We start from the raw sequence: 26490 nt of genomic DNA, 5'->3' as shown, positions 1-26490 counted from the left end.
CTTGAACGGTCAGCAGAGTCACATGCCGTTTCACCGCTGGTGTAGAGATTGGAGATCCCTTTCGAATCGAGCGACGTATCCGCAGTTTGGAGGTTCCGGAATGTTAAAAAATGTAGAAAAGATCTGGACCGAGGCATGCATAAAAACGGCAGCGATACCTAAACGGTGATCAAAGTGCGAGATTTAGGGTAATGCAGGCGGGCGGTGGGTTGCAGGTGGATGGGTGGAGTGGGGGTTGGGGCGGATCGGCCAAAATTTCCTTTTTTGCGAACTTTGGGCGACCCCTCCATTGGAGAAACAACAACGGAAGAGATTCTGACGTATGGGTCTTTGGTTTTTCCACACATCGCACTTTTCTGTACACAATCGATATAGTTGTTTCTGAACAGGATGCCGCCACCAAAGCGCAAGGTTCTCGCTACGATAGACAGCACCATCACGCCGCCTGACGAGCTCCCTCCCAATCACTTCATCGCGCGCATCACCAAGGCCGAGGGAAAGAATCTCTACTCTGCAGAGCTTCCAGATGGGAAGCCTGTTCTCGCGGAGCTCGAGCCCAAGTTCCGGTCAACGGTATGGATAAAGCGGGGTAGCTACGTAGTGGTGGACACATCTGCGCTGGCGGATAGGGATAATAAGCTGGATGGGGAGATTGTCAATATAGTCAGAGACGAGAAGGCGTGGAGGAAGATGAGCTACTGGTATGAACATGGGTATCATAGGTTGCTATGTGTACAGGATGCTGACATGATGTTACAGGCCCAAGGAATTCGCCAAGAAATCCACTTACGTCGAGGACAGCGACGAGGAAGAATCTACCGTTGGCAAGATGCCGCCTACAGACTCGGATGAGGAGTGAGTTTTCTCCTGAAAACTGCTTCACTCCTTGTGTGGGTGGTCCTCTTCGATGATGCCCTTTGTAACGCCCTCGTACTCCTTCCTTGTCCCCCACCATACACCCGCGACCGTGACCGCCAAAACTCCTACTACTGTCGCCGAACTTGCCGGAGTACTCGGATATACATTCCACGCCCACTCTTGCGCGCCCCATAGCGCATATACAACAACTGGATTGAACCCTGCTTTCCAAAGCAAGAAAGGCGTCGACCATGCAATATACGCATAGAACTGGTAATGCAGGCTTCTTGCGCAAAGGAGACCAATCGTCATTGCAGTCAACATACCCGTCATGATGAAGTCTGGCGTGATTTTGCTGGACATGATGTCCTGGTCTCTAGGCTCAAGGACGGGAAGGCAGAGCTTGAGAAATTCCCGGACATTGCGTTTGGATGGTTTCATCCAGCGGGTTCGTGCAAACCAGAGCAGAAGAACGACGTGCAGGCCAAGCAGGCTGAGGGCGAAAGGTCGGGATAGGAAAGTAGACTCCGAGACAAAACGCCAGTTTACGGTCCATTTGTAGAAAAAGGCCCGGCTGAGTTCAAAGGCGCGAGCAAAGTAGCTGGGTGCGCGTTTTCTGAAAGGGTAGCCCCATAGAACCTTTTGAATAATTAGTATTGAAATAATTCGCGCTATGCGTATTTGGTGAAGGGAAATTACACGTACCGAGATCTGTCCAATAATCATAGCCTGGGTCAACGCCTCCCTTCCACCCAGCTTCATCACCATCAACATGCCCATTGCCGGCAATGGTAGAAGCAGACTCATCTTGACATTCAGCCCCGTGCTATACAACGCGCTTCCCAAATGCCACTGGTCGCGCTGATAGCAGTAAACAGCCAACCAAAAGAACAACGCAGCAAAGCAATCATTGAAGCACCGCAGCATGAAAATGCTATGCAGCCGCTTCGACAAGACGAGTAGCGGAAAGATATACGGGGGTACCTATATCACCATCAGCACTAAAATTCCAGCCTCCAAACACCCCTCCTAAATAGAGGATATCAGTCAATAAATAAAAAAGAAAGGTAAAACTCACTCTGGCCTTTCGATAACACTGCATCACAAGCGCAAGCGTCATCAAATACACCACGGCAAAAATATACTGCGCAAGCGCAATATTCCGCCCCTCATCTGTCCACTTGTACAGGTGCTTGTAGATCCATACATGCGCCCCGGGATACACCAGTGGGCCCGTAGATCCGGAGATGAGCTTGTAGTCGCGCTCGCCTTTGAGGTAGATGGCGATTTGCTGCATGTAGGTTGACCAGTCTATTTCTGTGTCTAATCATTTTGAAAATCAGTTTTTGCTTGACAGGGACAAAACCGAAAACGGTTAGATGTGGTTATATAGATTTTTTTTCGGGGGATGGGAATAAGGAATGTCGAGGCCACGTGGTAAACGGGGGTTAACGAACACGGTATTTTCTCGATTATCACGCCGCTGAGGGCTGCGTCGGCGACGAGGAGGAGAGGTGTTATCCATCGAGTGTGGTCTGGATTCAGCGCCAGATCTTTGGCGCGGGCAAAAAGCGACATTTTGTGTTGGTGTATATCTTTTTTTTATTTTTTGGGGATGGTAAGAGGGGCAGGGGTGAGGGATTGGTGTTATAGGAACGCGTCGCGTGTGTCACGTGGATACGAGGGACTCTTTTGAAGTTTCAAGCGTGCATCTTTCGGCGCGACATGTGTTTCACGTGGGAATATTGTCGTGCGACTTCGTCCGATGGTCCGATGTTGAGACTTGTGTGGGGGAATGCAAGTAGGGCTGTTTTGGGGCTCATGGTCGGTTGGACCTGCATGGTCTGGTACGTAAGTATCCAGATTAGAGTGGGATTGACTTGCATGCAGACTGTCCACCTTTTCTTCATGCTTCTTTCAACAACGGCGCAACCATAATAGTATCCAGAGAATAGCACATGTTTCATTCACGAATATAGTTTCGTTGGTTCGACGGGTTGAATGCTTAAATTAGGTACGCTAATTATATATTATACTAGTTGGCAATCCCATCTCCACCATTAATCACCCTATGCACGTCGTCTTGCATCAATTACCCCTTCAAATGTCATCCTACGATAGTCCAGCTTAGTTGCTAGGGTGCTCAAGAAGCGTGATGCAGCGATCCTGGAAAGTCTCGCAGACTTGGTCGTTGGCGCCCGCGCCGCCCGCACGGCAGACGATAGGGAGAGAAACAGTGCCCATAATCGGGTTGCTGTAACAAAGGAGTAATTATTAGTATACCTTGAAATCCACAAAACTGCATTTCTAGATGGGAATTTAGTTGAGATTGAACTTACTCGGTGCCGTACTTGAAAATCAAGCCGTTATATTCATTGACGAACGCAAACTGGAAGCCATCGCCGCACGAATAGAAGACGCTGTCCTCCATGCGGTCGGCACTGGCGGAACAGGTCCATTCAAAAGAAGATCCCGGGTTGGTGGACGCAATATGGAAAGAAATCATGTTGTAGTAGGTAGCTTCGGGCTTGCGGCCGACAAATTGGCTGACCCTCCAGGTGTAGTCGCCCGCTGTGTGGTATTCACAGGCGTCCTGACGAGGACGGAGGGAAGCAGCGCTGGTAAGGCCGCTAGCGGCGAAGAGGAGGGAGGTAATGGTAGTGAACTGCATTTTGATAGCTGAGAGAGCGGTTATTGAAAAGTTGTTGATGGATTGGTGAAGAGAGAAGTTGTTGCTTGATGAGTGAGTAGAAACGAAGGCGAACACCACCAGTTTATATACACATTTTCTCTCATGGTTCCAGAGCAAGTATGCACGCAGAAATGGAGCCAGCTGGACTTCGGCAATGGTGCAACCCACTTACATTGATGCAATGTAGGTAAGTCAGGAAAGGTTCATGTCCACCATTACGTCTGCGTTCCTGGAAAACAGAGTGGGAAAAACAACATATACCGTGCATAGTTCCCCATAAAAGCGATCCCTGCCTAAGTTGACCTGGAGAAATACATTGAAGCGGAGAAAGTAAAAGAAATATGCTTCCTCGCTCATCCGGCAAAAGAAAGGTGAACCAATCCATATCACGTGAATTTCTCAACACTAGCTTTCTGAAAGTTGGTTCATGACTAATGCATGCATTCGGCCTCGAACAGTGGTTACAAGTAATTGAAAATGATCTTCGAGTAATATATGCCGTGGTTACCATCTGCAGGGGACTTGAGTGAATCAAGGCTTTTGGAAATGTCACTGAGATGCCTTCTTTGTCATCCAGTAGTCGTCTCCATCATATTTAACAAGGATCATTATTATTCATCTTGCTCTTGTGCGGCTACATCATATCGTATGATGCATACCTGTCACTCGTGGGAATAGGTTCCTGCGCAATTTCCCCGCAAGGTATGTACTCTGATGCTGGAGCCATGAACATACGTGCATACATTAGCTGTACGCTCAAGCGACCAAGAGTAGTCTAAGATCGAGGTTGCATCCAGCGGGGTAATACGTTACAATGTCGATCTTTCACCTTCTATGGGCAATGGGTTGTTCCCATTAACTATTGATTCCAGTCGCCCATCTGAGTACAAACTTTAACCACTCTTCACATGCTTACTGCAGCTTCTGTTGAACAACCAGCATGAACGAGACCGGTTTGACAGGCCGGGGATGAACAAATCTAATGTATTGGGGTATAGCTAGTTCAAAGAACAAAGTATCAACAAAAAAAGAGGCTATAGCAAAATTGCAGAACCGCTGGAGAAGAGCAAAACAAGAAAGCCAGCAATCCTTCACCAGTTCCAGGTACGACTAGCTGCTGAAAACACAGGTGGCTTCCAAATCAAACGATCGGGGTCAATACTTCTCTTACCCTTCAACTTTTCTTTTGCCTTCTGTCGCTCTCGTTGAGCAATAACTGCATCTGTGAGTACGATGACGTGTTGGTTCTTGCTGTATCGCAGCATGTTTAGGTTTTGTAGAGTGTGCAGTACGTCGTTTGTTGTCATCGCCGTCGCGGCCCCCAAGTCTTCGATATTGGCTTCGGAACGGCCGGGCTCCATAAGGATATCGACCAGGATCTCTTGCCAGTATGCACGGTATCCGAGAAGACCCAAATCAGACAAGGGCTTTTCCGGCGATCCCAGCTTGCCCTCGCGTTTGGAAAGGAGGTAAGAGAAGTCAATAAGCAGCTTACCAAATCCCTTTCTCTGATACTGAGGCAATGTTAGGATACAGGCTACGTTGTAGCCTTCGGCTGACTCTTTCTCTTTGGAGAAATAGCCAACAAAGTGGCAACCGTGCTCATCGCGCGTACACATGCAATAGAATAGAAAAGGGTCAACGTCATAGTAGAGTGTCTTGTGGTCCAGGAAGAGCTTTGAGAGCAAGCAGAGGTTGCGACACCACGTTCGTTGTCGCCGCCCGTCGATCTCAAAGAAGGACACATAGTCGTCGCGGTAGATTTCGTTGCCAGGTGGATGGAGAAGGTGGCACTTTGTGCGATGGCGCTCAAACTGCGTTACTTCACCAAAGTACGATAGGCAGAACTCGCAGATGTAGACGACATCTGAGTCTACAAAGTCGATGGGATACGGTGAGAAATACCAGGGTTCGACCTCGTATTTGCCCATCTGAATCTTCTCCAAATTTCGCACGCGTGAGATCTCGGTTTGGTTCTGTGTCATGGACCCAGATGTTCGCAGTTTTTCAATCTCGTCTTCTCGCGAAAAGTCCTGAGGAGGCATAGCTTTGGCAGCTGCAGCAGCGTCCTGCACGTCGACGAGGTCCATCTCCTCATCCTCGGCCTTGGGAGTGCCATCTGTGACTTCACTGGTGACTAAGACTTCCTGGTTTTCCTTGCCGCCGGCTTTGGATGGCCTTGGTGCTTTGCCTGGCAAGTTGCTCGACGTTGACTCTGGTGTGCCTGAGATTTCGCGATCAAGCTTGCTACGTGAGCGCTTCAAGTTCTTTTGGTCAGATTTTGAGGGCGCCTTTTCGTTCTTAGAGGCAGTGCCCTTCTTTTTGTCTGCTTTCTCAGGGGCAGGCCATTCAACTTCTCGAGATAGGTCGATGCGCTCGGCCTCGATCCACTCATCGAGACGTTTGTTGAACTCTTCATAATGCACATAGAACTTTGGTCGGCCCTGCCGTGTCTGTATTGACAGTATCTCAGCTTTGCGTTTCTCGCCATCCTGTGGGGTGTTAGTTGGTGATCATTTGGCTGTCTCAGTATTGGCGATCCAGGATTCGCGTCGCGCAAGGCGTCGCTGCGCGCTATCCACGTACCTTTTCGACCCACGCCTTTACGCCTACTCTGCACGCAACGCATCAGCATTCATCTTCAAAGTTTGCGCATGGTTTGATACGTACCTCAGCTGCGCAAGAGTGGCAAATCCCGTTTCCACCGGTGCTGGAGTACCTGACGGCTCGTGAGAATTTTCTCGGGGCGCCATGGTGATGCGCTATCTTTTGCTCGATTTTTAAAAGATTGCAGTTCGTGTTGTGAGGACTAATGTCGCGATGAAGTTGGCGATGCCGTAGGTCTTTGTCGCAGTGTTGCCGCCTGGTCGTCGGCGCTTGGGCTTGAGCTTCCGCCGACATCTGGAAGGTGCTAGCGTGGGTCTGAACTTTTGCAGCGCAGAAAGTTACTCGGCCAAGATTCTCGACATCCACTGCCAGGTTACTATACGCACATCGCGATGCCTTGCAGGTGACTCCAGAATGGCTCCAATCGATTTGAGTAGCCTCTCCAGCAACTGGAAAATCCTACAGCAACGGCTCAAGCCTTCTACACCAGCAGCGTCCAAGGACAAGAAGCCGGACAGCGAAACGCAGGCCTCGCTCAAGCGCAAGAGATCTCAGCATGCCAATGGGAAGCAAGAACATGGCTCTGCAAAGCCTTTGAATGGTTCAGAGAAAAACACACCACGAAAGTCTCTCCCCTCGAGAAAGCGACAAAAGATGGAGGAGCCTGCCTCTGTCGGTGCCTCAGTCAAGCGACATGAGACGAAATCACTCTCCAAGAGCACGTCGATGCCCTCGCTCAAGAAGACCCCTCTTCTTAGCGATGCCAAGGATGCCGAAGCCGCGGTCTCGATCCTCGAACCCCATCCCGATTTCCCCGATGTCGAGAACGAAGGCGTGTCAGAGGTAGCGCTACCCGGCAAATACGTAGCATTGGATTGTGAAATGGTTGGAGTAGGACCAGAGCCCAATCGCGACTCGGCGCTTGCGCGAGTGTCTCTGGTCAATTATCACGGTCATCAGATCTACGATTCCTACGTACAGGTACCGCGGCACATTGAGATCACAGACTACCGAACTGCCGTCTCTGGAATTGAGCCCAAGCACATGCGAAAAGATGTCGCCCGGCCCTTTGACGAAGTACGGAACGACCTCAAGATACTGCTCCAAGGGCGCATCCTAGTTGGACACGCCGTGAAAAACGATCTCGACGTGCTCATCCTGAAGCATGACAAGCGCCTCATTCGCGATACGTCCAAGTTTTCGAAGTTTAGGGAGTTGGCATCAATACCGGGGCGCACACCAGGGCTGAAGCTGCTAGCAGAGAAGTTGCTCGGTGTGGAGATACAAGTTGGTGCCCATAGTTCCGTTGAGGATGCTAGAGCGACCATGGCGCTGTTCCGGCTGGAGAAGGACAACTTTGAGCAGGAGATGCGGCAAAAGTATGGAAATGTCCGTCTCGGTGCTTCGGCAGGCGAGGCCGACGCCGGTGGTGATGATGAGGTCAAGAAGAAGAGCAAAAACAAGAAGAAGAAAAAGAAGAAGAAGCACTAGTCGCTTCCGCTGAGATGTAAACATCTCGGATCTTGTGTTTCATCTTATGCATCTACCTGGAGTTTTGCATGGTACGGATACCCTGAAAAGTCAACGTATATTGTGGTTACTTGCGTCTTCTATCGTCCATATTAAAACACTGCTCTTTCCTATTGATATGGCTACAATGATTTCTCAATGAATTTTAGTGAATGAGCACGTTCTTGTTGTTGAAGAAGAACATCTAAGGTCGAGTCTGGATATGGTGATGCGTATGTTACAAGTGTCGTACGAGGTTGTTGTACTTTAGGAGCGGGGTATCATGCATCTTCTTGTTCGAGTGATATTGTGCATTTTTCGGCCAATACCCGTCTACGGATTGCCACTGGCTCCATTTGCTTACATGTTCGTTTTACATAGACTTCAACAAGCTTCTGAAAAGCGCAATTTTGCACAGCTTTCAAACGGTACACGTACGAGGCTTGACGCTCCCGCCCGGTAGTTGACGGAGATAAGCATCGTGGCTCCATTCCCCCCACCGGCCTTAACGCCATAGAATCATGATCGTCCTCGACGACTCTCGGTAGTTTGGCCTTTGTTTGCAACGGACTTTGAGCCGGATATAGGCACTCAGTAATATGTTCGGCTTTTCTACGTCATGCAGGTTCGAAGGCGCCGTTGTTATATAAAGAGGGGCTGATGTCCGCAACGATGGGTTTTGCAATAATCAGTTCAACACAATCCCCCTTTCTGATCTCCGCAAAACTTTACCACATCAATCTCATTATACATCAATTATCCAAGATGCCTTCTCCATTCGGTGATATGCCAAAGGCTGCGTCCCTTCTGGAATTCCACCGCGTCATGTCGCCCACAGCCGGTGTTCGTGTCTCCCCGCTTTGCCTGGGAGCTATGAACTTTGGTGACGCTTGGCAAGACTTCATGGGCAAGTGCGACAAGAAGACTACATTTGAGATTTTGGATTACTTTTACCAACAAGGAGGTAATTTTATTGACACGTCAGTCGACCTTTTGATCTAGCCGGCATCATCCGAGACAATGTGATTGGACTGGACAGCTCAGCACTTTGAATGCTGAATTATGGGGCTAACATTGATCCAGTGCAAACAATTACCAGGCTGAGGAGTCTGAGACATGGATTGGCGAGTGGATGAAGGAGCGTAAAGTACGAGATCAGATGATCTTGGCTACAAAATTCACTACTTGCTTTCCTGACCCGAACAACGCGCCACGCCTAAAGATCAACTATGGAGGAAACAGGTACGTGCTAGTGGGGAGATTCATATGAAAATGTATGCTGACTTGATTCACAGCACCAAATCTCTTCGCGTATCACTAGAAGCATCATTGAAGAAGCTCCAGACTGACTACATTGACTTGTTGTACGTGCACTGGTGGGACTTCACCACGAGCATCCCAGAGCTCATGCAGTCCCTCAACGCTGTAGTGAACAGCGGAAAGGTGTTGTACCTTGGAGTCAGTGACACGCCTGCATGGGTTGTCAGCAAGGCGAATGAATGTCAGTAACCGTCATCAATCCCAACCACGTGTTTCGACTTTACTAACTTCGCTACAGATGCCCGGAACCATGGTCTGCGTGGATTCAGTGTTTACCAAGGCCGCTGGTCTGCTGCTGAGCGAGACTTTGAGCGCGAGATTATTCCCATGGCCCGCGAAGAGGGCATGGCACTGTGCCCATGGGGCGCCCTGGGTGGCGGAAACTTTACCACTGAAGAAAAGCGCAAAAACAACGAGCAAGGCCGCAACTTTGGCCCCGCTTCCGAAAAGCACATCGCCATCTCCAAGAAGCTCGAAGCAGTCGCAGCACAGAAGAACACCCAGATCACCAGTATTGCACTTGCTTATGTCCGACACAAGTACCCCTATGTCTACCCGATTGTTGGCGGTCGCAAGATTGACCACCTCAAGGGCAACATTGAGGCGCTGGGAATCGAGCTAACTGAAGAGGAGATTGACGATATTGATTCGGCTGTTCCATTCGACATCGGGTTCCCCATGAACTTCTTGTTTGAAATCGGAGGCAACAAGTACAGGCACACCCTGACCAGTTCGGATGTTGGGCTCACAAAGTTTGCGGGTATATTGGAGAGCGTGCCTATCCAACAGGGACCAAAGCCGCACCAGCTACAGGGATACGGAGGTAACTAAGTGGTGGCGAGTAGCCATGTAACCGAGCCAGTCATAGAAGCTGTTGATATAACCGGAAAATAAATTTTACATGCCTTACACAACTCGTTAATGTGAGCATCGTAAACATAGTAGTACGCACGATCTATCTAACTAACTAATGAGAATTTTCAAAACCGCTTCACTCACACACTACATACATTCCTAATCCGCTCGTGACCCAGCACATCCTCACATTATCCCACGTCTCACCAAAGAAAAAATGTCCCTCAAATACATTCCATTGACGGACTTCCGGCTACCAGACTACCCAGATGCACCTTTAACTGTCGATAACGCGCCCCTCAGCATTGTCGACACAGAATCTCTAGCGTCAGAAGCCACCAACAAGAACATCACCATTCCCCCAGCAACAGGCATAGCAACGCTCCTCTACAACTGGCACCCCAACGCCCTCGCCGCGTTCCTCGATCTCGACGCCTGGTTCTCATTTACATGGACCGTCTCCATCGAACCCGACACGCCATCGGGCTGCAAGATAGAAATCGGGCGTATCGGCAACCAAATCACATTCGGCCAACTCGACGCAAGCGGCGAGAACTGGACCATAATGTTAACCTACAACGTTGTTTTGGACGATGCCACCGAAACCCCCGAATCTCCCGCTGAAAGCCAAGAAAAACCCGAAGAAGAACAAAAAGCCAACGAAACAACAGCCGAAGAAACCGTGGAACAAGATGGTAGTACCGAAGAAAAGCAAAAGTGGAAAAAAGGAACCTGGATCGCCAACCCAAAAGAATCCATGCTCGGCCCCCGCGATATTACTTCTGCGGCTCTAATCCCGCGCCTCGCTTCCACCCTCCTAACCCGCCTCCTCACCACGCGCCGCTGGGAAACCGGTAAGCGCATAAAACACAACCTGTCCATTGAATACGCACCCATGGATATCTGGGGCGACGGCATACCCATGTCGCCGCACTGGCTCTACAAACCTCTCGATTTAAGCAGTTGTACTACGTGCGGTGCTACCGCAACACAAGACAAGGCGTTGCAGCGTTGCGGCAAATGCGGCACAGCGACGTATTGCTCGGATGCGTGTCAGAAGCGGGATTGGAAGGTGCATAAGGGCGTTTGTACGATGGGGTTGGAGGACCGGGGGCAGGCGATTAGGTTGGTGGAGAAAGGGGGGCTGATTGCGTGGGATGAGGAGAGGATGTTTGCGAGGGAGGGGAGTGGGGAGATGAGTCGGAATCCGTATTTTGAGGCGAGGGTGAGGAAGAGGGTTAGGTATGTGTGAAGGAAGTTTGAAGATGTGTGGATAGTTGGGGGAGTAGGGAAGGGGGGTAAATGCTTCTCTCTTTTTTTAATAGATGTGACTGAGATGTGTATTCTGTGTTGTTTTTATCATATCCCACTTTTTCCAATTGATCGAGGAGATGAATCATATGCAGATGCCTTTTTTTTCTGTGTGAAGATCCAGTCTTTCAAGATGGTGGAGAAGAAAAAGTAATGAATAAGGAATACACCTCAATAATGCATTTTCCTCAGGCCCCTTGACACCACATTTCACACACACTTCTCATTGGTAAAAAATCCCACAAAGATTCCTGATGGCCATGTTCGTCCACCCAGTTATCGTTATCATTTGGTATAGCGTATCCAGCAACATAAGGCATTCGTAGAAAGTATTTCTCCCCTGAGAGTTTCATAATAATCATCTAAACATATCAATCGTTTTCCAATTCCTCCAACTCTTTTTGCCGTCTCTCCAATTCTAGTCTCATAGCTTCTGCTTCCCGCTTAAGTCTCTCCCTTTTTGCTGCTTTTTCTTCCTGGGACAAGGTGGAATTGGGGGATGTTCCTCCACTCGTGCGGAGCGGGACGGAGAGCGACGGGTCAATGTTGACGTCGACGTCTGTCTGAGATGGGTTCAAAATAGATGATATTGCGTTTGGACGGTGAGGCAGTGGATTTACTGGCTCTTCAGGATCCAAAGTCGCGCTGCGACTTCGTTTTCTGGGCGATGGTGCGCTGGGCTGCATGCTTGGCGTAAGGGCCACTGAATTCGAAGTTACTGATGAATTGCTGTAGTAATGCGTAAAGTCGACTGCGATTGGGCCCCTGGGTGGCTCGGGTGTGTAGTCTTCTCGAGACTCGAGTGCAGTTGATGGATCTGGGGAAACCGAGTGCTCGAATGCAGGGGTTTGAGAAGGTCTCTGTGGAGGCGAGTAGTTTGCGACTGATGAAGCGGCTTGTGAACCTGTGTCGGCGGCTGGTACGATACGCTTGCGACGCTTGATCTCCTGCTTCTTCATCGCAACAGGGCGGTGGGTTCCGTGGAGCTTGTAGTAGAGTCCTGCATGGAGGATTAGTCATCTATCGATACTGCGCATCAATGTTGATATGGCACTACCAACTTACCACAGGCATTGCAGATGATGTGTCCAGCATCATCTCGTCTCCAGAGTGGTGTGATTGTGGTTCCACAGTTCTGGCAAGCTGGGATTGCACTTGTTGACCCAGAGGCAGAAGTCGAAGAAGCGGCATCACTTCCACCCCGATTCTCACCAGGCGCAGCATTGGCTTGGGCTAGTGCAAACTTGGCTGTCTTTGATACCCGATTGTTAAATGCGGGACAGCCACTGCAGCCTTGCTGGCCCCCAGTGCCATTACACCTGCCTCCACCTGGGCATGTCCCGGCCGCCATCTGATCGGCAGCAACATAGGTTGCGACACGCGGGCTACCGGCAACGTTTCCAGCACATGTTCGGCCGCCATCGGTAGATCCTGGAGTTGGGCTTTGCTGTACCGACATACTTGGCTGAGTCTGTGTGTTGCGCTTGAGGTTCACTGGCCGCGACTGATTCCGTGCTTTCATGTACAAGCCACATGCATTGCACACTGTTTCTCCAGCAGGCGACCGGCGCCATAGTGGCGTCTGTGTTGTTTTGCAGTTACTTGTGTTCGTTAGCGACTTCCTTGCGGACCTTTTGCAACATTACGCCCACAGCCAATAGCAGATGACATGAGGCAATTGCAGAAAAAGCAGACAACATACCTGCAAATCTGCCCGGTGATGGATGCATTGGGGGTCTCATAATTCATGTTGGGTATTTGTAGCGATGCTGCCGTTGAAGGGGTTGGGGGACCGTCTGGAATGGGCACAGCATCTTCAAGAGAGTGGTATATCTCAGATCTTTGGTCATCCTGGACACTGGTATGCTGCTGCTGCTGTTGTTGTTGTTGTTGCTGCTGCTCTTGCGAAGTGGCCTCTGGCCTAGGTTTTTGGTGTTCGTGAGCCTGGTTCAGTAAGCGGAGACTCTCGGCCATCTCCAATTCGTCTCTGCTGGTTTCTCTAGATAGCTGGTGCGGATGTGTAGGAGTAGGAGCAAATGAGGTGCCTCCACTTCCCGAGGGATGCGCCATGAGGCGGGAGCCTCGTCTTTACCCGGAATGGGAAGCGTGTGGAGATGGGGGTGTGGTTGGGATGGCAGTGATGTACTGTTGCCTGATTGCACACACAGAATCGTCCGAAGCAGAAGGACGCAAGTAGTCGCTTGGGCCGACAGGTACCGGACTTTGATCTAGCGTGGACGTGATATGCTGGCCAGTGTAGTGGCAGTTGCAGGAGGCGCTAATGTGTATTTGGGTGACTATGCGGGTCTTGGGGGCGTAGGAGTACAACGGTGGTCAGGTGCAGCACAGGGAAGGTCAAGTCAACGGGCAGGCGGGCAGGTTTGAGGGCTGTGCTGTGTGCCTCGCACGGAGATATATTAGGTGGGTTCGGGATCTCCGTCGTGATGATCTAACAGAGCATGGCCACTCGGCCAGGTGCGCTGCTGGTGCGGTACCAGATGGATTTCTCAGGCGGTGAATGGCGGCTGGTGGCCAATCACGCCCTTGCTATTGTAAGCCAATGGCTGGCGCCATGACCCTCTGTGAGCACGTCCACCCTCGCCTTCAACATGGGGGCGGACACGACGGCCAGCGGAGAGCGGTCCAGCCTCGTCATCATGTACCTACACGTGCAGCCGTTTGCATCGGGAGCCAACCACCGCTCGACCACAAGTAGTTGCAGACCGGGCTGCCCAGGCATCCAGGATCCTGAACCATCAGTTGTAGCGGACAGCAACACTCGCCTTCTTCATCAGTCCTGTTCGTCTCCACCCAAGCCTTGCCAAATGGACCAACTGTCAGCGGATCGGCTTCCGGCTCGCCTACGACTAGCGATAGATAACGCGACCTTCTCCACACGCCACCAATGCATGCCAACCGTCCAATCAAGCCAAAGCAATCCCATGCATCTGCTCATGTACCTATACCCTGCTCCCTCCTTGGACAACCGACATACACAGGTATATATACACATATACATGCGACAACATGGCTCCGCCCCATGTGCTGCAGACACCAAGCAAGCGAGCCCTCGCCAAGTACTGTGACCTTGTTTGTTTATCCTACACACTACTTATGCTACACACCCCACCAATCCAAGCAGTGACTTGCTCTCCTTCTCAAGTTGAGACTCCAGAGTAGCCACTCGTCTATTCCAAATCGAGACCTAGATCCCCTTCAACAACTTGTTATAACAGCAGTAATTTCTCTCATTGTTCCCGCCAACCAACCACACACAACCCCTGCTTTGGATGCAGGAAAAGCATGCGACAGCATCTCCGCCTAGGCTGAAGACCTTGCGGGCGATATCTTTACGAGGACTCTTCGAGCGCCATCCTCTTCGTCGTCAATGTCAAGTTTAGACTTGCTCGGCACCCCAGCCGGCATCGGCATCACTAAGTACGGTCAGATATGCAACGAGAAGCGTTTTCAACAATTTTCAGCATACCGCATGTTCGCCGGGGGCTCAATCGAGGGAACAAACTCCAGAGCAGCATAGGCTACACCAATGAAGCCAACAATGGTGCCAGGTATGATGCGGTACCAGCCGTCACCTACGACGACAGAGCCAATAAAGATGTAGAAGATGCCGCGGCCGAGGAACGAGAACATGAACGAGGCATATCGCGCCACTTGTTGGGGGATCTGGAACTCAAGGAGGGCGGTTCCTGCGACCGTGTCAGCAGTCGTCATCACATAGCTCCAGGCACCAACTTACCGAGACCAAAGATTATTAGGTAGACACCGAGGATGATGTGGGAGCTGAAGTACTGTCAGCGCGGGACGAGTGAACCCAGACCCTGCCAATGGCATCTTGGAGACCATCCGAGTGGAATGCACATGGGGCACACTGACAAGTCGTTGAAGGGGAATAGCTTCGCGATACCGCCAAGGACTACAAAGACGGCAACGGCGAAATTCACCATGCGACTGAAGATGCATTAGTCATCATTTCAACAAGACGGAGGCTGGAGCTTCTGGCGCGAGATGCTGCACAGCGCTGCACGGTCGTGTGCAGCTCGCAAAAGCTCCAGGTGTACTCACAAAATGTCGGAGAAGTCCATGGCCGAAGATTGGCTGGCAAGATGAGGGAACCGCACGGTGACTAGCTTTGGCTGGAGCCCGGAGACGACGGCGACAGATGGAAGATGAGATGATCGAATGTGGCTCCGTTAGGCAGCGTGGGGGGAAAGAGACAAGAGGCTGGTGTTGCGCAACCTGGGCTTGCGACGAGACGTTGCGAGGCGAGGGCACGAAGCTGCCGCGCTAAACGTCATACCTGGTCGCCCTCCTCATTGGCTGCTGCGCCATCAAGGGGCTGCCTCTCCACCTTGGCCATGGATTCTTACGTACACTTGAACTGCCTCCTAGCAAGCCGTAAACACTTCTGTGAATATCGCCAACAAGAGAACTTCCACACTAAGTCGGCATACATGCACACATGCACTTCTCCCAATAGCGCTGCCAAGACATCAACTGCCGACTCACTGCCATGTGATCGTCCACACTCAAAAAAAGATCATCTCCGTCACCATCGTCTGTCCATAGTAAGCGACTCGTACGACCCAACAAATGCTCAGTACTTGTGTACATATGTACGAGCTGACACTGTTGATCTCCTACGGTCAACTCAAACTAGCAGTGGGGTATGGTTCCGTAGCAGCGCGAATTCACGTCGACTGCGCACCCACCACTTCACAAAGTCACTGTTGTATCTCATGAACTTTATACCAGAATAGATACATCAACTTCATCCTTTGCAATACATGCTCCTTGGCATCGTTGCCGCTCTTCGCCTACCGTCATGGATCATGGTGCCGACTCTGGCATCCCTGTTCCACTTCCTAGCCTGTTCCTGCTTACCGCCACCGATCATTTTCCTCCCTCAGTCTAAACCACGTCGTTGTTTCTTACCGCCTGTGCTAATTTTCTCGTACAAACCCTGCATGGGCACCGTCCCTCGCCACCGAAATACGGCAGTATGTAACCTCATACCCAACTCGTCGTCACTTTGTCCACGACGTCATCACATTATTATTCCTTTCACAGAATTCTCCCAAGTTCCGTCTCTGTACCCTCACACCCGGCATCTCGCCTCAATGGATAGGTCTTCTGCATTAAATCTGAGCACCTTACTAAGTACATCCTGTGGCCGGAAAAATACCTTCCACTTGCCTTCGATCTGACGTTGAGTACTAATAGTATGATCCTTTTCGGATGTCAGCCGGAGATTTTCGCGGGTGGGCCGGCCGCATCGACCAGAATTGGGACTGCCTTCCATCTTTTCCGTTTACCCTGAACTTCCGATCGTATTTATAGTTTTTTCGCGGGGGCTCCATGGAGAAACGCTCGGCGACATGCCATCACCCTCGTATTTTGTTCCACATGGATGGTGTTCTACAAAGGTATATAAAGTCAAGTGAGCTGGTGCTGTAGCTCTCATCCACCACAACCAACTCACAACACTTTCGCTACAAAACAAAACTCCTTCACAACCACCACACACCAAACAATCACCATGAAGTTCTCTACCTCCGTACTCTTTGCTTCCACCATGGCTCTCGCCAGCGCCTCCTCAATCTTCTCGATCGTCCCTCTGAGCGGTGGCAGCCCTATTCACATGCAAAATATCAGCGTATACGATAACGGACTTGCCATCGGTCCCAAGCAAAACGCCTCTTGCGGTGTTCCCGACATTGGCTTCGCCAGCTTCTTCCTGAGCAACGCCACCAACAACGACGTCAACAGCCTCTACCTCTACACCGACCTCCCTCCCCGCCGGGCCTTTGTCGACCTCTCTGAGTTCGGCAACAGCCGCATCCGTTTCTACAGCGGCGTCGACCCCAAGCCTGACGAGAACTTCAAGCTTGCCCAGTTCCTCGTCAAGGACGACGACTTGTTCATCGTCGACTACTCTCCGGCGGGCGTCCGCGCCCTCGGTTTCCAGGCCTGCCCCCTCCACAACGGCGAGGGCTTCAGCGTCAACGTCGACAACCCAGAGTTCCCGGCCAGCCCCTCGTGCATCAAGTTCAGCGCCAGGATCTCCTACCAGCCTGAGCCCGTCAAGTGCCTCTACAACGACATCCATTTGTAAATACAAGATTATGCAACGCAAACAACAATGATTTAATCACGATGGAATATGGAGGAACACACCTACGATAGTTAAACAAAAATGTTACTGTAATGTCAAGTCAATAAACCACAGTGTTCGCGCACATGCTTTCTTAACCTACACTCCCACTCTGTCGTGATTCCAATACAAACCAATAACAAATGCCTTCAATCTTTCCCTTTCCATCCAATAAACTTTCCCTATCAAGCCACTCCCGCAACACCATTTAAGCATCCCGCATTAACCTTTACTTCATCCGCTATTCTTACCTTTTGCAAATGCCCCCCCCCCCCCCACCCGGCCGCAGGGCTTGACTCAATATCCCAGTTCCTCGCTTTGATCATCGACAAACAGGATAAGCATCTCACTGCATATCTGCCCGTGCGGTAGGTTATGAAGCTTTGTAATGTGTGAGAGGTCAAGGCGTAATTGGGCTTGAACTTGTTTGTTTCTGTGTGATTTCGATGGATGGATTTGGAGAGTTATCTTTTTTTTAAGGTAACGGGAAACAAAGTGGACTTGTTGACGGGTTGGGTCACGTGGGTTAGTGCTGGATTTGGAAGTGTTTGCGGGTTGCGGGAAGTCGTGGTGGGAAAAGGGCCGAGAGTAGTACCGGTGGGAGGGCTCGGTGATTGTTGTGGTATTGGTGGGGCTGGTAGTGTATATTTGAAGGGCAAGGTAGCGGTGTGTATGAAAAATTTATGGTGGTCATTTGCAATTTGCGCATTGGTTATTGTAATACTACTACTTGGTTTGAATGATATCAAGGTGGACTTTTGTTTAATCTTTTTTTGAAGGAAGTGCCGGGCTCATTCCGTTTTGACCTTATTCTTGGTGTCCTCCCTCGCAGTCGCCTGTGTCATTATCAACACTGACGCAACTGATGCGATTGATCCAAAGAAAGCAACCATGGAGCTCCAGCCAGGGTTGAGCAAGGGGTAGATGATAACAGCGACGATTGCAAAGGCAAGGCCGAGGGCAAAGAATCCCCACATCAGACCATATGTTGGCGAGAACCACGACTTCTTGAACAAGGGTACAACCATGATGACATTGCCCATCACTGCCATGATACTGCTTTGGATCAGGTACCAGAAATCGGCATCTCCGATACTTCCAATTGCGTTGTCTTGCATGGAAAGCGCGAAGGCTTTGTATCCGGGGATTATTGCGACGATGATGAAGAGTAGGATCAAGGCGATGAGTGTTGCGGTTTCCTACATTGATACGTTAGGGTATTCTACACCGTAAGAAGCAGAAGACAGCTCTTACCACTTGACGTCCGATTTGCTCGTCTTGAGATGGAATTGGCGCCTCTTCGACAGCAATCAAAGGCTGGTGTAGCGGCTGTTCCAAAAAGGAGACCAATGAATGATGAGTGCCATCAGGATTCGACGATGCACTGTCCCAAAGGCTATCCAAGACCTTTATTCTAGCATCAATTCCATCAACAATCGGTGCTATATCCTCTGCATCGTCACCCTGCAAAGCGGCCATTTCATCCATAAGCCGCCGCCGCCCATCAAGAAGTTCTAGTTTTGTGCTGTGCAAAACACGCAACACGACATCTCCGCTCAGAGCACTCGAGTTCGCCTTCCATCCCAAGAAGATATCTACCATGAATTCCCAGTAAGGTATCTCGAGTGCATCTTGTAGATAGTGCAATATTTCTTCGTCGCGCCGCTGGGTAACTGTGAATCTTGGAGGCCGCTGCTTAGAGTCACCCGAGGTGATTGCGCTCTGCTCGCAAAAGTGGCCGAGATCGCCAATGTCAGCAGAGTCAGGATCTTCCTGCTTGTTCTGCATTTTGGCTATCGTCTTGCGGGCATCTTGTAGTAGCTGCTGGGCATGTTGCTTGCCAAATGAGAGCACGGCGACTTGGAAATATTCCGCGAAGCCTCGATCGAGAAATTTGGTGACATCAGCGATCTGCAGGAGCCTCAACTTGATTCTTCGGTTTCTCACGGTCTTGTATGGAGCGTAGCATCTGTCCTGTAACTGCCTAGGCACCTATGTTTTCTCTAGTAAGTTTCTCTCCGTTGACGATGCTGCTGGTGCTGAGTGTTGTACTTACACTTCTTCCGGCTTGGACTTGAGCTCTTTTTGCGAGAATCTCCAATGTGGATGTGTCTAGAAGTTGACTCCCTTGTGCCAGGCTACCGAATATCGACTGATTTTCTGAGTAGTGGAAGGTGATGCCATGGACACCACCGTTAATGACACCAGCTTGAAACCCAGAGTTATCGCTGCCAAAATCAACCCGTGATAATATGTTTTGATTAGGGTCCTTAGGATTTTCATGCGTTACTCCAGTTTGTACTCCATTGTTGTGGGCTGAGGTCTCTATGGGCCTTCCAGGAGCAGTATTACGCCCGGTGGGAGGAATCGGAATACTACTCAGATCCGCCTCGACTCCATGTATCTCTGAATTCTCCATTATAGCAGCCATAATATCAGTCACACTCATGGTTGGTTCCGAAAGTTCGAGATGGACTACGTCGTTAAGCATTCAGAGGGGGGTATTGGGGGCGGAAAAGCAATTTTTCCGTATTTTATGAACACAATGGTAGGAATCAATGCCGAAGGAGAAGGACTCCCGAGAGACAAGAATTAGAAGGAACTCGAGGACATTTTGACCTAATCACGCTTTATTGCCTGGCCTCTTGGCAATTCAATTTGTGGCTTTTAGGAAATGTACTCAGCCACGAATGGCTGCAGTACTGCGCCTCAATGACGGAGGACATCACTGGATCATATGTGCTGGCATCGAAAAACCAAAGCAGAAGGACGAAAAGAGAACGACCCTTTAGGCCACAGGCGATAAGAAGCCTGATGTATGTACATACGTATCAAAGGAGGCAGCCAGGCAAGTGGAGTGTGGAGCAGCAGATAGTCACGTGAGATCATGTTCCTAGCATGGCCCTGCCTTGTCAAATACAACAACCCAACATCACATGAATTTATTTTCTGTCATGCACGAATTCGATCAAGCCACGTCGCATGACAGTGGCTGTCGCCCTACTGACGTAGGCCACATTTGATCGCGTGTATCAGCCTCGAGGCTGTCTTTTGCGGCCACCAATCAGACGCTTTGTTGATCCGCTCCAGCTACGCCATGTATGTAGACACACATATAAGCCTTGTAGCCCCCTTCCTTTCTTTCTCAATTCTCTAAAACCCTCCTTTCGCGACCGTCCGAATACTACATTGAGCTTGACGCACATCGCGGACCATCAGGCGGCTCTGCCGCAGCACCCCCGCATCTGCTAAGCACCTGTTGGGTGAACCCAAGTTTCTTGTTAAGAAGCGTCTTGTTTAAGCGGCCTTATATAGGCCGCTTGAACAATCTCCGGCTACAACTAGTATGCAATGCCGAGAAAATGGCTGGATAGCGCTAGTGCTAACTACTGCCCAGTGATCATCGCATAGAGCAAGATCCGGATCTGTTCTTTGTCTCAGAAGCTTTCCAATTCAGTCCTGATGAACCATTATACGATTCGGTCTCGCTGGTGGACGGTCAGATACTTGATTATTCAGAGCGCAACAACGAGTGTTCACAAAGTGACCTGTTGGAGTGGACAAACTATTTGAGCAATGCAATATGCGGCGGTGACAAGAGTGTTGGCGTTGACGTTCCTATCCCGCCACCTCTTGGTACCCTGGACGAGAGTGTTCACCAAGGAACCTCAGGCGTCGGGTATTCAAACACGTCGAGTTGCATTGATCCCAGTTTGTTAACTCAACATGTACACGAACCTTGTTGTTCCTCTCTGTCATGGCTCGATCAATCCACCAAACAGACCTTAGCCGAAAACTCGCAATCGCAATTATCTCCACAACAAACCCGCCACTCAAAGGCGACAAACGCACGAGCACCAGCCACTCCCAACGATATGAGCATTGAAGCTTACCCGAGCCCTTCCTCATTGCCGTCTCTCGGTCGACTCACCCCTAAAGTAGCAAGCCCACCGGATACAACTCAGATTGGGTTAAACATACCAGACGGCAAAATTGCAATCGAGCCCGCAGGGATGAGCTTCATATGTAAGACTTGTACAAAGTCTTTTCCCAACAAGCTCCGCTATGATCGACATGCCAATATGCACAGCTGCAAGGCACCTTCCAGATGCGAACAATGCGGACAGTCAATAAAGCATCTAAAAGACCTTAAACGTCACCTGGGCTCCAACAATGCACTGCCTTCGTGTCCTGCACTCAAGAATGACTCCCCCCGGGCGAGTAGCTTCATGTGCTTTTGCAGCTCCAAGACCTATACTCGAAAAGACTCTCTTGTACGCCACTTACGAACGTCCAAGGCAGGGAACCATCGTTGTAGGACCTGCAATAAGAACCCTTGTGCTTGCTCATAAAATACCACAAATCCGGTCACCAATATGACCTACTTATAAATTACCACAAATTCGGTCACCAATATGACCTGCTCAAAGATATTTGCGACTGCGAGTCGAAGCGAATCTGTATTGTGGAATGACAGATCGCACTCCTCATCATTGGCGGAGTTCTAATCATAATCAGGACACTTCTGTCATCGAACAGATCATGGACATGTCAGCATGATCATGGCTTAATAAATCCTCTATTATCAGAGGTGCGCAAAGGTATTCTGGGGTATTGAAGACCATGGAAGGGCCTCTTCTCGAAGAACATCAGGACTTGGTTGCCTCACGGCGCCTTTTGCTACTCAAATACGCACTTGTCTTACCATCTACTAAAATTAAGATGGCATTGATGTGGGCACGGAGTCGTTTACCGTTCCCATCTGAGAGAAGAGGTAAAAGAGACAACCTGAAGTGGGGATATCGGAGCGTTTATGAATGTTTCCTTTTTCTTTTCCTGGTTCCATTTACCTACACTCATTTTGCTTTAGTTCCTCTGGGTTGGCATGTGTGGGCTATCTCCCACCGAATTCGCCTCTTTGGCATTTACCCTCTGGCTTTTGTTTCTTTTCCTTTTTCTGGTTCATCTCAGTTTTATTTTCCTGGCCGTTTCATTATTTTTCAGTTCAGGCACCGAGGGTCGAAGCAGTCGACTCGTGTGTATGCTCTGCCCGTTCTTTGGTAGACATTTTAGCAAACGGATTGGGCTTTCCTTTTCGTGGCCGCCGCCAAGGAGTCAGTTGATTGCATATGGTTGCGCCTGACAGATATGGCGCGGTCGGGGAATTTCTTTTTCGTGGCTGCCGCCAAGGAGTCAGTTGATTGCACATGGTTGCGCCTGACAGATATGGCGCGGCCAGGGAATTTCCATTCATTGGGAACGTCATACAGGTTCGAGCGAGGTACTCTTATGAAAGAGAAGCATCGGCAAAGCTTGGTAGATTGAGGAGGGGCCTGGAGGTATTCGAAACACGAGTCTAGCAGCTGCAGTATGCTTTCAAAGCAGAAGACCAGCCGGCCTACAATAGCCCAAAAGGTAAAGACACTGTAAAGAGAAGCGCAGCGGCGCTCGAGAAGAATATCAAGAAGCCGTACCAATGTCAAAATCAAGCAGCCGTGGTACGCTTGCTAAACGGAGAAGCCGCGGGCAGTAGCTCGAGCGAGGGACTCCGGGGAAAGAGAAGCCGCGGACTTGTCTTAGTTTCAAATACTATTGATTATGAGTTGATGAGTTTTGTGATGCATGACGAAACTTGGTCATAGTGTGAAGATCAGAGCCAGAACAATCATCTTTAGATTCGGCCGACATCTAAAGAGTTGAAGTATTACTCATGAAGAACCATAAAAGCCGCCGCTATACCGATCTCCATTGCTTCTCCCCAAGCCTTTTCTCCCTTTGCGATCTCCGTTTCACTCTCTGCCTCTCCGCTTTCTTCACCCGCGCCTTTTCAATCCTTTCCAACTCCTTCTCCAGCGCGGATTGGCCTTCATTCATCAGCACCGATTGACACTCTGAACTTGCATCTGGCCATCCACTTCCAGCCATCGCTGCAAAACTAGGTCTGCCACGGAAACGGCGACGCTGCAGAGCTATCTTCTCATTGCACTTGTCTTGATTGACAAGAGAAGGAAACTCTTCTTCTGTGTTGTGGAGTTTGAACAGAACAGGCTTCTTTGGTATCTTCATGACAAATATATGCCTGCCGTTGTGCCAGAAAGTGTCGAGACAATTTCCGCTTTGTCGCATGCGGTTCTTCGAGCGACTGGCGTAGACGGCGCAATTCCCATGATATTCGTCCAGGAATACGTGTGCCTCCAGTGATACCCCGATTTCTACTGATGGAAGAGCGAAGGGAGGTTCATTTAGCGAGTAGACATCTGCAAAGCTTTCATTCCGGAGAAAACCAGTGATATTCCAATGGCTGTGTGGTATTGAGTCGGTTGATAAGAACCGATCGAGTTGTCCAGTTCCGTTGGTTAAGGTTCCATCTTTCCATGTGAATCGTATGAATGCACCAGCTGGCTCTTTTTTCATGTCCTCAATAATCCCCGATTTAGATTCCCAGGTATTGACACTCTGAGCTGCTTTTGTATGGTGTTTTTCATGCGGAGCAATAGGCGTATCCTCAAAGTCGTGGGTATAGTGATCATGGCATCTTGCTCGCCTCGGTACTGAATCGGTCTCTTGACGCCGTAGCACATAACCTGGACATAAAGACATTTCTGTTGTCTGGGAACGCAGGAATGTAGCTGGTAGCCATGGTGGAGGCTTTGCAGAATGATACGCAACACCGTTCGAGTTTCGTCTTCTCCTGTTGAGATGAGTCTGTTTTGGCAGTGTACTTTTCAAGCATGGCTTCCAGGATTTGCTCTTTCCGGCTGCGCGTCTCCAGTTCTTGAGTGATGATCGGCGGTGAGCCATACGCCACTCCACCTTGGTGTCGATTTGGAGCGAAGACAAGGTTTGCTCGAGCTTATCGACAATCTCCAGTATAGTATCATCCCTCATCAGAACCTTAGCAGCTCTGAAAGGCTCCTTTTCCACCTTGTTTCTGTGACGTGGCTTGGGGTACGGTCGTTTCTCCTGCGGCGCCTGTTGTTGCCTTTGATAGCTTTCCGGATTTGGCTCTACCAATCTCTTCCAGATCTTGCATTCAACTGGATCGTCGATAGTATCAAAATCCCAGAAAAACTCAGTATTATCTGCCGGGTAAATGAACAAAATTGCGAATACTCGACGCGCAGAAAAGAACGAGTTGCCTCGCAAGTAATAGAAATATTCTGCACATTTCCTGCAATTCGCATATCCCCTCAAGACGGAATTCATAGTATTCGCGCTTGATTCAATGGTTTTGTAGTCGAAGTCTTCTATCGCGCGGCGTGTATCCATAAAGCCCTCCAAAGCGGTCTCCCATTCTAGCCCTGGAGATGGAATTGGCAAGAGTGGATCTTCCCATAATACATCCAGTGGAAGTGATTCTTCATCTACCCTAAAGTCAATCTCGGTGGATATCATACCCATCGTCTCCCTGTGTTTCCATGGTCTCGACCCCCAACGCTCTCTTGTCTGGGCATCGGATCGAGGTGCGGAAAAGCTGCTCCGCGAATGAGAGGTGTGCGGCTGTGCTGCAAACGACATAGCTAATATAGTGAGGTTTGAAGCATGTAGTATCTCATTGATAGTGGTTTGTAGGTCATAAAGCAAGCATCGAAAGGCTCTTGTTAAGTTGAACTGTGACCGGGAGATTTGAACAAGGCTGAGAAGTGGCTCAGCTCAATCCAGCGGCCTGACTTCTCATCCAATCGCTACGCCCTACCCATGTCGGTTGGACCATGATAATGAAGCTGGATCGGACATGGCAAACGCCAAAACATCCTCCTTCATATCTCTTCCAAGCGTATGGCAGGGTGTCATGGGCTCGATAAAGTGGGGATCACGCCGTGATTCTATTGGCTGATATTTGCGGCCACCAACCAGCATGCCCGAGCTGTATACCTCTGGTCTCTCATGCAAATCACAGCACCCATCCACCTGGGCCTAGTGTTGTCAAATGGAATGTAAGATTGCGGCCACCATTCATAATTTGAGAATGCCGTTAAAATACCCCCTAGCTCCAGAAGTGGGCGCTTTCGTCCGCGCTATGGCCGTTACTTCACGACAGAAGCGACGCGGCCTCCAATCAAGATTTCCTACATTGCGGCCCTCAACAGTATCCAGTCCTCATCTAAACGAAGACTGCGGCCGCGAATCAAACTCGCCATGAGCGTAGTTTGCGGCCCTCAATATCAACCACAGGATATGAAGATGAGAACTATATAGATGGGATGAGACATACGGACCCAATTCAAGCAGCAAATAAACCAAGCTACATTATACATTTGAAGCCCATATTCAAAAGTTTGAGCAATTTAACTCTCGCTCACAATCTATTTCCTCGCCATGCAGAACCACCAAACCAAACACATGCCTCCTACAGCGGGTTCATCTCGTCTGAAATCGGATGCCCAAACTAGTAGCGACGCCAATAGAACAAACAGCGGGAATAAGGATTCTGGTGAGAAAGTTGCGCCGGTTCGTACATGCATCAAAAGCATGGATGCTATGATGACTGATATGAAAACAGCGGAATAACCAGGAATCAAAAGAAACAAACGTGAAAGAAGGAAAGACAGCATGGCACATGGAGCGATGGCTGAACGAGACAACTAAGGAGTCAACATGGAGTGTACATGGGCGCTTCTGAGTTTTATATAGATATGTGGGAAACGTATTAGGCGTTTATGGCCGGGTATCTGCGGGCAAGAAAGACGTAGAAGAAATGGAGAGTTGAATAGCTGCGAGATCAGTTAGAAAATATGAACTATCGCGATACCTGGTACGATAAATGAGCTCTACATGTCTTCACTTCGATATAAATCGTCTATGGCATATTTTCCGCCTATTACAGAAAAAATGGGTACACCAACCTAGGTCCAAACTTCATTTCTCAACTCACCACATCCCTTCCATGCATCACCTCCAAGACTCGCAGATTTATATGTGCCTACCCAAACCGCCATTTCACACGATACTAAAACAGCAAGACCTTCTCCTAACCAACCTTCTCCGATCACCAGCCACAACAGCAAACACCACCACCACCATCATCCTCACAAGCCCCAAAAACTCTGGTTCACAGAACATCAGTCCCAAACACCTCCCCACCATACATCCACGCACCCAAAACCCCTCAACGCGATATACATACCCCAACCCTCCTCCATCTTCCATCTTCCATCCCCCATCC

General features: G+C 49.8%; 13 protein-coding genes across 13 annotated transcripts; 6 read left to right on the top strand and 7 right to left on the bottom strand.

Moving 5' to 3' along the window:
• Nucleotides 1-390: 390 nt before the first annotated feature.
• COCVIDRAFT_26031 (hypothetical protein) lies at nucleotides 391-859 on the top strand (the record flags this gene model as incomplete). The annotated part of the gene is made up of 2 exons (XM_014701771.1): nucleotides 391-701; nucleotides 760-859. 2 exons carry the CDS (start codon nucleotides 391-393, stop codon nucleotides 857-859), a joined length of 411 nt encoding a protein of 136 aa, XP_014557257.1.
• Nucleotides 860-879: 20 nt separating this feature from the next.
• COCVIDRAFT_37170 (glycosyltransferase family 58 protein) lies at nucleotides 880-2436 on the bottom strand (the record flags this gene model as incomplete). Its single annotated transcript, XM_014701798.1, has 4 exons — nucleotides 880-1497; nucleotides 1564-1842; nucleotides 1937-2181; nucleotides 2316-2436. The coding sequence occupies 4 exons, from the start codon at nucleotides 2434-2436 to the stop codon at nucleotides 880-882; spliced, it is 1263 nt and encodes a 420-aa protein (XP_014557284.1).
• Nucleotides 2437-2985: 549 nt separating this feature from the next.
• COCVIDRAFT_37169 (hypothetical protein) lies at nucleotides 2986-3529 on the bottom strand (the record flags this gene model as incomplete). Its single annotated transcript, XM_014701797.1, has 2 exons — nucleotides 2986-3112; nucleotides 3198-3529. 2 exons carry the CDS (start codon nucleotides 3527-3529, stop codon nucleotides 2986-2988), a joined length of 459 nt encoding a protein of 152 aa, XP_014557283.1.
• Nucleotides 3530-4641: 1112 nt separating this feature from the next.
• Nucleotides 4642-6303, bottom strand: COCVIDRAFT_97583 (hypothetical protein; the record flags this gene model as incomplete). Its single annotated transcript, XM_014701796.1, has 3 exons — nucleotides 4642-6042; nucleotides 6137-6164; nucleotides 6221-6303. 3 exons carry the CDS (start codon nucleotides 6301-6303, stop codon nucleotides 4642-4644), a joined length of 1512 nt encoding a protein of 503 aa, XP_014557282.1.
• Nucleotides 6304-8431: 2128 nt separating this feature from the next.
• COCVIDRAFT_15405 (hypothetical protein) lies at nucleotides 8432-9817 on the top strand (the record flags this gene model as incomplete). Its single annotated transcript, XM_014701748.1, has 4 exons — nucleotides 8432-8646; nucleotides 8750-8908; nucleotides 8962-9167; nucleotides 9225-9817. 4 exons carry the CDS (start codon nucleotides 8432-8434, stop codon nucleotides 9815-9817), a joined length of 1173 nt encoding a protein of 390 aa, XP_014557234.1.
• A 241-nt stretch (nucleotides 9818-10058) lies between these two features.
• COCVIDRAFT_97644 (hypothetical protein) lies at nucleotides 10059-11093 on the top strand (the record flags this gene model as incomplete). Its single annotated transcript, XM_014701795.1, has 2 exons — nucleotides 10059-10424; nucleotides 10554-11093. The coding sequence occupies 2 exons, from the start codon at nucleotides 10059-10061 to the stop codon at nucleotides 11091-11093; spliced, it is 906 nt and encodes a 301-aa protein (XP_014557281.1).
• A 430-nt stretch (nucleotides 11094-11523) lies between these two features.
• COCVIDRAFT_97406 (hypothetical protein) lies at nucleotides 11524-13222 on the bottom strand (the record flags this gene model as incomplete). The annotated part of the gene is made up of 3 exons (XM_014701794.1): nucleotides 11524-12152; nucleotides 12218-12753; nucleotides 12855-13222. 3 exons carry the CDS (start codon nucleotides 13220-13222, stop codon nucleotides 11524-11526), a joined length of 1533 nt encoding a protein of 510 aa, XP_014557280.1.
• Nucleotides 13223-14549: 1327 nt separating this feature from the next.
• On the bottom strand, nucleotides 14550-15255 carry COCVIDRAFT_26023 (hypothetical protein; the record flags this gene model as incomplete). The annotated part of the gene is made up of 5 exons (XM_014701770.1): nucleotides 14550-14586; nucleotides 14640-14859; nucleotides 14910-14953; nucleotides 15047-15121; nucleotides 15236-15255. The coding sequence occupies 5 exons, from the start codon at nucleotides 15253-15255 to the stop codon at nucleotides 14550-14552; spliced, it is 396 nt and encodes a 131-aa protein (XP_014557256.1).
• A 1454-nt stretch (nucleotides 15256-16709) lies between these two features.
• On the top strand, nucleotides 16710-17285 carry COCVIDRAFT_26022 (hypothetical protein; the record flags this gene model as incomplete). The annotated part of the gene is made up of 1 exon (XM_014701769.1): nucleotides 16710-17285. The coding sequence occupies one exon, from the start codon at nucleotides 16710-16712 to the stop codon at nucleotides 17283-17285; it is 576 nt and encodes a 191-aa protein (XP_014557255.1).
• Nucleotides 17286-18115: 830 nt separating this feature from the next.
• Nucleotides 18116-19743, bottom strand: COCVIDRAFT_97476 (hypothetical protein; the record flags this gene model as incomplete). Its single annotated transcript, XM_014701793.1, has 3 exons — nucleotides 18116-18523; nucleotides 18579-19316; nucleotides 19381-19743. 3 exons carry the CDS (start codon nucleotides 19741-19743, stop codon nucleotides 18116-18118), a joined length of 1509 nt encoding a protein of 502 aa, XP_014557279.1.
• A 293-nt stretch (nucleotides 19744-20036) lies between these two features.
• On the top strand, nucleotides 20037-21676 carry COCVIDRAFT_37160 (hypothetical protein; the record flags this gene model as incomplete). The annotated part of the gene is made up of 2 exons (XM_014701792.1): nucleotides 20037-20140; nucleotides 20722-21676. The coding sequence occupies 2 exons, from the start codon at nucleotides 20037-20039 to the stop codon at nucleotides 21674-21676; spliced, it is 1059 nt and encodes a 352-aa protein (XP_014557278.1).
• Nucleotides 21677-23057: 1381 nt separating this feature from the next.
• Nucleotides 23058-24842, bottom strand: COCVIDRAFT_97576 (hypothetical protein; the record flags this gene model as incomplete). Its single annotated transcript, XM_014701791.1, has 1 exon — nucleotides 23058-24842. The coding sequence occupies one exon, from the start codon at nucleotides 24840-24842 to the stop codon at nucleotides 23058-23060; it is 1785 nt and encodes a 594-aa protein (XP_014557277.1).
• Nucleotides 24843-25643: 801 nt separating this feature from the next.
• COCVIDRAFT_97483 (hypothetical protein) lies at nucleotides 25644-25947 on the top strand (the record flags this gene model as incomplete). The annotated part of the gene is made up of 2 exons (XM_014701790.1): nucleotides 25644-25775; nucleotides 25828-25947. 2 exons carry the CDS (start codon nucleotides 25644-25646, stop codon nucleotides 25945-25947), a joined length of 252 nt encoding a protein of 83 aa, XP_014557276.1.
• Nucleotides 25948-26490: the final 543 nt, after the last annotated feature.

This window comes from Bipolaris victoriae (genome assembly GCF_000527765.1).
Source record: "Bipolaris victoriae FI3 unplaced genomic scaffold scaffold_36, whole genome shotgun sequence".
Classification (NCBI taxonomy): Eukaryota; Fungi; Ascomycota; class Dothideomycetes; order Pleosporales; family Pleosporaceae; genus Bipolaris; species Bipolaris victoriae.
Note: the sequence above shows the minus strand (reverse complement) of the source record. Positions and strands in the feature narration are given on the sequence as shown.